Below are 9578 nucleotides of genomic sequence, written 5' to 3'. Positions count from 1 at the left end.
GCTACACTGCCATGCCAGGTATTGATATGTTGTTGTTGTTAAGTGCTGTGGAGTCACTTCTCATAGCTACCCAGTACAGGAGTTCCAAGTAGTTTCGAACCTCTAAGGAGCTCTGGTAGCGTAGTGGTTACGAATCGGGCTGCGAAACTTAAGGTCAGCGGTTCGAAGCTACTAGCTGCTCCGCGGGAGAAAGATGAGGCTTTCTACTCTCGTAAAGATTTACACCCTCGGAAACCCTATACAGGGTCGCTATGGGTCGGAACCGACTCTATGGCACATAACAACAACAACCCTGAGGTTAGCAGCCGGATTCGTAACTACTACGCTAGGTAATGATGTTGTTGTTGTTAAGTGCTGTCGAGTCAGTTCCGACCCACAGCGACCCTGTATAGGGTTTCCGAGGAGCAGCCGGTGAGCTTGAACTGCCCACACTGCAGTTGAAACTGCTTTGCAGTCTGGCGCATTAACCCACAGCGCCACACCAGATTCCTATTTTGATACATGAGTCAAAATAAGATTGACAAGCACCTGTCTCCAGGATCCTTAAGCCAACTTGACTGAAGTGTACGAACGAACCCGCGGTATGGAATGAGTGTGGCACCGCTAAGCTTGGGAGATGGATGGTACTTATCAACTTGAAGGGTTGTAGTCCACGGTCTACACACCCGCGGAATCTGGGTACCTCGCAGAGCTCAGAGGCCAAAGTCCACGGCACGCCCAGAACAGGGAGTGGAGCCCCGCTGAGTGGGCGGGGCCACCATCCACCAGTGAAAAATGCCTTCTGTAGCGATTTGTTCTACGTCGAGACCCGTAGAGGCGCCGAGTTACCGCCCCTTTTTTAAGAGTGGCGGAGATCCGATCATGTGACAGTCTAGAGGCCGGATCTGGGCTGGTGACGGGACGCTCTGAGTTTTGACAAAACAAACGGCGACGCCGCCGCCGCCGGGTCTATGGCTGAGGCGGTGAGGGCCCCTCGCCGGGCCAAGGCCAAGGCCAGCCGGACTAAAGTCAAGGTAAGGACTTTTTTCCTCAAGCCCAGGTGTGTGCAGGCAGGCCGTCTGTCCCATCCTCTTCGACCCCGAACAGCGGACTCTCCCCCGTTCCGTGAACCGTCCTCATCTTCTGTTCTACTTCTCAGTGTTCGAGCCCATCACCAATCGACACCGTCCCTACATTTGTCTCCTTCTTCTGACCTCACTGGGCTCTTCTCGATTTCTGTCGTGAAACAGCGTTTCTTTTTCTAGTCCATTTCCATCTTTTCTCTTGTATAAACTGGGAACATATTCAATGCCCCTCGAGGAGATATCTCTCCTCCACGCGGAGAATGTGCCCTTTGGCAGATTCTTATGGATAACGACCGATATAAAGTAGACTGTAGTTGTCTTCCGGTTATCTTCACTTCCAAAGCTCATGGTGATAGTTGTGCGGCACCTGTTTATTTCTCATTTTTTTGGTTGTTTGTGATAGGGCACGAAGGTCCAGAATTAAGCCAGAATATGACTCACAGTAAGAAGTCTACTGGGTTTTCTGGGTTAAACTAAGGTGTATTGTGCAGCAGTCAAGAAATCAGACGACGTATTATTAGGCAAATCTGCTGGACAATACTTTTTTAAAGTGTTGTTTTTTAAGTGTTGAAGAGCAATGATGTCAGCCTGAGGACTAAATAAAGTGCGCCTGACCCAAACCATGGTATTTTCAAGAACCTCATATGCATGTGAAAGCTGGACAGTGGATAAGGAAGACCGTAGAAGAATTGATGCTTTTGCGTTATGGTGTTGGAGGAGAATATTGAAAGTGCCATGGGCTGCCAAAAGAACCAATAGATACGTTTTGGAAGAAGTGCAGCCAGAGTGCTCCTTGGAGGCCATGATGGCCAAACTTCGTCTGTCATACTTCAGACATAGTGTCAGGAGGGACCAGTTGTTGGAGAAGGATATCATGTTTGGTAAGGTGGAGGGTCAGAGAAAAAGAGGAAGACCCCCAATGAGATGGATTGGCCAAGTGGCAGCATGGATGGACTTAAGTGTGGCAACAGTAGTGAGGTTGGCCCCGGATCGGGCAGTGTTTCATTCTGCTGTGCATAAGGTCACTGTGAGTTGGTACCGACTCGATGGCACTTAACAACAACAACATTGTGGTTTTACCAGTACAGGCAGTTTCTTTACCTAGAAGTGTGTGATGCTCTACAACACATACAACTTTAAAATGATCTAAAAATCTGGTTTTATCAGGGGAACAAGGTTATAACAGGAGACTGGTGTTTATAAGGGAGTGCAGTGGCTCCATACGATAATCACTGGATTGTGAACCACAAGGTTCGTACTACGAACCTGCCAGCCACTACACTGTAGAAACATGAGGCCTCAGAAAAACTATACAGGGTCACTATGAACCGACTTGATGGCACTTAGCTTCAACAGTGTTCATAGGTATCATGTTTAATCAATTGTAAATTACTTATGTAGGTTCTTTTTTTTTTTAAATAGATGCCTTTTTAAAGCTGTAGTGGTGTTTTGAGGAGTCCCCGGGGAGTTAAGCATTCAGTTATTAGTAGAAAGGGTGGTTCAAGGCCACCCAGAGGTACCTCAGAAGCCAGGCCTGGAGATCTGCTTCTGCAAGGTGCTAGCTTTGAAACCCTATGGAGCAGTTCATGTGAGATCGCAATCCACGAGACGACTAACAACAGCACTGGAGTAAAGCACATCAGAGGAGTCATTGTTCAGAAAGCGTTTAGCTACCTACTTCTGAAACATTTTCAAAAGAAAGACTTAGGCATTGTATTTGAGCTGGTAGAAATCCATCAGAGGAGGAGGACGAAAGCCAATTCCAGTCAGGTATAAGGACACCTGAACTCAGTGCATAACATGTAAACCTCAGTTGTCCGTAGAGAGCAAAATCTTAAGGCTTAGAAAAATTAGAAATATTAATCAATAGGTTCCCCCCCAGATAAATGATGAATCTGTAAGTCTAGACAGGTTAATGATAAGCCCAAAGTAACACAGTTAATAAGAGAATTTAGGTTAAAGGAAAAAATTCTGACTTACTGTAGTATAGTAATGATTTCATTTATGTATATTCATCTGTCTCTGTATATACAGAAAGTTTAATACTTAAAAATGGTCAGTTATGAAGGTTTTTCTCTCAAGTTGGTCTGGTCATTAGAAATTCCTTTAATTTCTGTTTATCAGGAAATGTGGGACTGCAGGTTAATGCGCTGGTCTGTAAGGTCGGTTTGAACCGCTAGTTCAGTGGTTCAAGCTCTCCAGCTGCTCCTCGGAAACTCCATACAGGGTCACTATGATTCGGAACCGACTTGATGGCACTTAACAACCATAACAGTTTGAAGGACAGCTTTGCTGGGTGTATGATTCTTGTTTGACAATTTTTTTTCTTCAGAGTTTTGTATATGCCATCTCATTGTCTTCTTGCCTGCACAGTTTTTGTTGGGAAGTCAGAGTTTAGTCTTTTTAGATCCATAGTAAAAAGTAGTTGCTCACTATTGAAATGTTTAAGGCAGCTTTCATAAGCAAATATACATATTTGTTGTGAAATCTATGAAATTTATGAAGTAGTCTATATTTATTTCAGAGGCATTTGCTCAAACAAGGAGTCTTTGGCATATGGTTTTACTCCCCTCCGAATGTAATCTGTCACTAAGTTTTCGCAGTTGTATTTCCTAAATATTCTCTTGATTCTGCCCATTTTTCTCAGTCCTGGACCCCTATACTCAGTCAGGATTTCTTCGAGACTAGCCTTTCTTCATCATTTGGTGGCCCATTTTCTGAACAGAAAGTCGATTGGTATTTTGAAAACCAAATTGCTCAGGTCTTTTTTCTGCTTTAACCTTTCAAAGCTGTCCTGTTATCCTCACATGGACCCAAGGCTTCCATCTTCCTCCTCGCCCCGAGGTCTACCACCATTCTCTCTTGATTTTCAACCAAATATGACCTTCCCTGGTTCAGGACCTCTGCCCATCATTACCGAGCTCCAGATAAATTGTTAAGTGTCTGTTCTGACTTATAGTGACTCTGTATGGGGTTTCTAATGAGCAGCTACCGGGCTTGAACTGCCAACCTTGTGCTGATCCTACAGCATCATACTAGGGGTCAATCCAGTTAAACTAGTTGCCACTGAAGTCCACACTGAATCATGGTGACCCCGTGTGTCAGAGTAGAACTGTGTTCCTTAGGGTTTTAAGTGGCTGATTTTTTAGAAGTAGATTCCCAGATTTTTCTTCTAAGGCAACTCAGGGTAGACTAGAACCTCCTGCTTTCAGGTTAGCAGCCAAACATGTTTTATTCATGAAGTTTCAACTAAAACAGTAATTCTTCAGAGATACTTTCCCTGATGCTGTTGTTGAGGGCAGTCGAGTTGGTTCTGACTCATAGCGACCCGGTGTAGGGTTTCCAAGGAGTGGTTGGTGAGTTTGACCCGTCAATCTTCTGGTTCAAACCAACGAATTGGTTGAGTGCTTATCCTACTGCACTACAGCAGGACTCCTCTCCCTGATTACTGGTATGTCCCTCTGTCCCTCTGTACCCCTGTGTGCCATTCATCTCAGTTGTAGTTACTTTATCAGCAGCTCTCGAGGAGTCCTTGTGTGGAGCACTAGGATAAGCACTGGACTATGAACCACAAAATTGGCAGTTCAAACTCACAAGCCGCTCCTTGGAAACCCTATACAGTGTCCCTATGAGTCAGAACCAACGTCAAGGCACTTAACAATCCTTCCGCTTATTTTTTATAAACGAATGAGGGAGGAACCTATCATTTTCACAGATCATGTTTGTTGGATATAGGAGTTGTTGTTGTTGTTAAGTGCCATCGAGTCAGTTCTGTCCATAGCAACCTTGTATAGGGTTTCCCAGGAGCACCTTGGTAAGCTTGAACTGCTGCTGACTTTGCGGTTCAAACCGACCTTGCAGTCCAGTGCATAAACCCACAGCGCCATACCAGGACTCCTGAATGTAGGAGTAAATGTCCAATTTGTCACTCAGAATGATTAACTTCAGAAATTTCTCTCTTACTTATATGAAAATGCAACTGGAAAAATGTCCACGACTCCAACAGGATCCTCATACTTGTTAGCCTAGAAAATGCAGTCTTTCCGAGGAAATAGATTGATTTGCTAGTGCTGGCCATGGTTGGGCATGCTTATAAAGCACTACCCTAATGAGACCTTGTCCATCTGCAGTAGAGTTTGTCAGCTGTTTATGGACTCATAGTGTTGGCCCAAGTCTCCGATGAGGAAGTGTGTCATGCCATGTTATTTCCTTTCCATGGTTTAAATGGCTTTTGGATTTTATCAATCAACTGACCTACATTCCTCAATGTTAATCATCTGATGGATGACTTCATATTGCTACCACATTATTATCTGGTGCTTATCCCTAGATACCTAACAGATATATCTTTTAGTATCTTTCTCTGCTAAAATATCACCCACCCTTGTTGCTGTTATTGTTAAGTGCCATTCTGCCACATAGCGACCTTGTATAGGGTTTCTGAGTAGCCGCTGGCAAGTTCGAACCACCAACCTTATGGTCCACTGCATTATCCCACAGCCTCACACCAGGACTCCAGATCTTGGTAGCCCAGGGGTTAAAAACAGTAGCTGCTTAAATTTGGAATTACTCTACAGAAGTTGTGTATTTTATAGTCATACAAAGTATCTTTACAGTTAATATTAGATTCGGAATGCCAGTAACTCATTAATAGTAAGCACATGCAAAGGACAGACAGAGATGTGTCCTGGAAAGCTGATAACAGAAAACCCTTTCTGATACCCGTCCTCTCACTGGACTGCTAACCATAGGTCTAGTGTTCAAACCCACCAGCCACTTCTTGGAAACCCTCTACAGCGTTGCTCTGAGTGGAAACCGACTCCGTGGCACTTAACAAAGTCAACAGCTTGACCCTCGCTGTTAGTGCCCTGGAGTCATTTCTGACTGAGTTGAACCTAGGTGAGCAGAGAACTTTCCAAAGCAGATCCCCAGGCCTGCCTTCCAAGGTGCTTCAGGGTGAGTTTGAACCACCACCTTTGGGCTGGTAGTTTTGTGCTTGACTGTTTGCATTACCCAGGACCCCTTGCTCCAGGACCTAGGTGATTTTGATCTTTTGGCCCCTTTTCTCATGAGTGGTGATAGGAGTGAAGGCCAGGTGCTGCGTATTATATTTAGCTTCTTTGGGGTCTCTGAGACATTCATTTGTTGAACAGAATTTCTGCTCCCTCTCTGTTTTTCTTAGTGGGTGAGCAGAAATTAAGGCTTCTATGTGAATTTGTCACCTTGGCTCCACACTAGAAGATATTCCTGTGTCCCAGGAACTGTTTTAGCCATTTGGTATGTAACCGAAGGAAAAATAAAAAGGAACATGGCCTTAAAGGAGTATCTCTTTTAGAGAGAGAAGACAGACAAGAAAGCAAACAGAACAAAGCAGTTGTTGTTAGGTGCCATCAAGTCGGTGCCGACACATAGCGACCCTGTGCACAGCAGAACAAAACCCTGTCCGATCCTGGGCCAACCTCACAATTGTTGCCATGCTTGAGCCCATTGATGCTGCCACTTTGCCAATCCATCTCACCGGGGGTCTTCCTCTTTTTCTCTGACCCTCTACCTTACCAAACATGATATCCTTCTCCAGTGACTGGTCTCTCCTGACAACATGTCCAACTTATGAGAGATGAAGTTTGGCCTTCTTGGCCTCCAAGGAGCATTCTGGCTGCACTTCTTCCAACACAGATTTGTTGGTTCTATGGGCAGCTTAAAAGATATTATATGAGGGGGGCTTCAAAAAGTTGGTGAAAAAAAGAAAGAAAAGATAATGGAATTTTTCCACTAACTTTTTGAAGGTGAAGTGGTATGGAAAAAGGAAAACAACAGGGACATGGAGTGGATAGTATTGGAAAGAGATCAGGATGCCTGGCGGTTTTAAATTGGTGGTCAGGCTAGTCCTTATTAAGGTGACCTTTGACTCAAGATATGAAAGGTAAGTTAGGCATTTGGATATTGGGGATAGTTTTCCCAGCAGAGATGAGAAGCTGGACCAAGGCCCTAAGGCAGTGGTTTGCCTGTCTTGCTCCAGGAACTAGGGTGTTTAGGGTGGAGTGAGTTACTGCTGCTTACTCATGTGTATAATGAGTCCTGGTGTGGCGTTGTGAGTAAATGAGCTGGATTGCAAAGTCGGTTTGAACCACAAGATTGGCAGTTCAAGTTTACCTGCTGCTCTTTGGAAACCCTATGCAGGGTTGCTATGGGTCAGAACCGATTCTATGGGACTTAACAACAACGTAGGGTTTCCAAAGAGCCGCTGGTGGATTTGAACTGCTGACTTTTTAGTTCAAACTGACCTTGCAGCCCAGTGCTTATCCTACAGCGCCACACTAGGACTCCATTGCTGGGTGCCATCAAGTTGGTTCTGACTCATAGTGAGTTAGGGAAGAGAAATTGTTGTTGTAATGTGCTGTCGAGTCAGTTCTGACTCATAACCACCCTTGGATAGGGTTTCCAAGGAGCAGCTAGTGAGTTTGAACCGCTGACCTTTGCAGGAAGCCTGTGGTTGCTCTGTTGAGAATAGATTGAAAAAGGGGCAAAGATAGAAACAAAGAGACCTGTTAAGAGTTGATGGTGGCTCCAACTGGAGTTGTGGATTGAACGTGAAAAGTGTTTGAATCCGGAGGAGATTTTGAAGGTAGAACCTAGGTGATCTGCTGTGGCTTGTGAGATAGGAGAGAAAACAGCCACAGGCCTCTGAGGGTGGAACAGGTTTTGAGGAAAAGATAGGAGCTCAGTTTGGATATGCTAGTTTTGGAGTATATGTCTCTGTCATCAACATGGAGAAGTAGGGTAGGTTGGTTATGGGAATCTGGAGTTTGGGAGAGGGAGCTCTGGGCTGAGGGGGAGGGATTTTGCAATTAAAAGTCGGAGGTTGAATGAGATCACTCCTAGGGGTTGTGTAGATACTGAACCCTGCAAAGGGGCGTGAGAAGGGGTGATCGATGAAGGAGGAAAGTTAGGAGTGCGTAGTATTCTGGAGGAGTCCTGGTGTGGCGCTGTGGGTTAATGCGCCAGACTGCAAAGCCGTTTGAACTGCAAGGTCGGCAGTTCAAGCTTACCAGCTGCTCTTAGGAAACCCTATACAGGGTCGCTATGGGTTGGAACCAACTCGACAGCACTTTACAAAACGAACAACAACAGTATTGTGGAGGGGTCCTGGTATGGCGCTGCAGGTTAATATGCGAGACTTCAGAGTCTGTTTGAATCACAAGGTTGGTGGTTCATGCTCACTATGGCACTTAACAACAATGTCTGATTGTTAAGAGCTGCACCACAGAAGTGGTTGTCAAGGAGACGTGTTCTTAGCAAAGTGTCTACTCTGCATTGTTTAGAGGGATTTTATTTGAGAAAAACTCTGGTTTGTCATGCTTAGTTTATTTCTTGCAAGGTAGTCATGGCAAGGCACCCAGTAGGACCCTAGTCATTTAGAACTGGCCAATCTGAATTAGGTGGTTGAAGCTCAAATTTTCAGAATTCAAGCTTTAGTCAGAGGTCTCTGGAGGAAGGCTTACCCTTACAGCTTGAACTTGGTCGAGATCCCTCTTAGCTAGGATCCAAGATAGGCTGCAGTGTGTAGAATTTCAGTTCCCTCTCTGCTTCTTTCTCTCAGTGAATGAGCAGAAATTAGGGGTTCTGTGAATCAATCACCCTGGCTCCACACCACAGGACCCAGTGTGATGTCAAACACAGGTATGTGTCTTTTATGCAAAGTTAGAGAGCAGCAGAATGAGTCATCTCTTCAAAGTTAGAGATGAGGGAGGTTGTTTAGATATATGCTTTCTTGTGTGCAGAATTCCTGGTCAAAGTGAACTTGTTTACATTCTTTATATCACCTTCTTCCCTATCTAAATTCAGAAATTTTCTAGACAACTTTATGACTTAGATATTACTAATGAGTTATAGTGATTGTTTGAGTCTCACAAAGATAACACACATGTATAGATATTTTTATGAGTGCTTATTTTTGTTGTTACTGTTAAGTGCCTTTAAAGGGGTCCAGGATTTCCAAGGAGTGACTGGTGAGCTTGAACTGCCTACCTTGTGGTTCAAACCGACCTTGCAGTCCAGCGTATTAACCCACAGCATGACACCAGGGCTCCAACTTATACATAGGCATTTTGGAAGCATGTTGTACACATAACCACAGCTGCCACACCAGCACTATACCAGGACTCCAGTGCTATGGCTTTCCACTCAGCAACCCTGGATAGGGTTTCCAGGAAGTGGCTGATGGGGCTAAACCATCGACCTTGCTGTTAGCAATCCATTGCTTATCCTACAGCATCATATCAGAATTCCTTTGAAAGTGTAATGTTGTTGTTGTTAGGTGCCATTGAGTCTGCACCAACCCATAGTGACCTTATGCACAGCAGAACGAAACACTGCCTGATCCTGGGTCAACCTCACTACTGTCGCCATGCTTGAGTCCATCAATGCTGCCACTTGGCCAATCCATCTCCTTGGGGGTCTTCCTCTTTTCCACTGACCCTCCGCCTTACCTAACATGATATCCTTCTCCAGCGA

At 44.8% G+C, this 9578-nt stretch overlaps 1 protein-coding gene across 1 annotated transcript in view; it reads left to right on the top strand.

The window, feature by feature from the left end:
- Positions 1-851: 851 nt before the first annotated feature.
- The window catches only part of EPG5 (ectopic P-granules autophagy protein 5 homolog (C. elegans)), a 115603-nt gene continuing 106876 nt past the window's right edge, over positions 852-9578 (top strand). Inside the window, exon 1 of the mRNA XM_006835102.1 lies at positions 852-1013. Within this exon, the coding sequence (XP_006835165.1) occupies positions 951-1013 (63 nt within the window). The 5' untranslated portion in view covers positions 852-950. The remainder of the gene's footprint in view (positions 1014-9578) is intronic.

Source organism: Chrysochloris asiatica, unplaced genomic scaffold (genome assembly GCF_000296735.1).
Source record: "Chrysochloris asiatica unplaced genomic scaffold, ChrAsi1.0 scaffold00015, whole genome shotgun sequence".
Classification (NCBI taxonomy): domain Eukaryota; kingdom Metazoa; phylum Chordata; class Mammalia; order Afrosoricida; family Chrysochloridae; genus Chrysochloris; species Chrysochloris asiatica.
The sequence above is the reverse complement of the archived record's forward strand: the minus strand, read 5'-3'. Positions and strand labels throughout refer to the sequence as shown.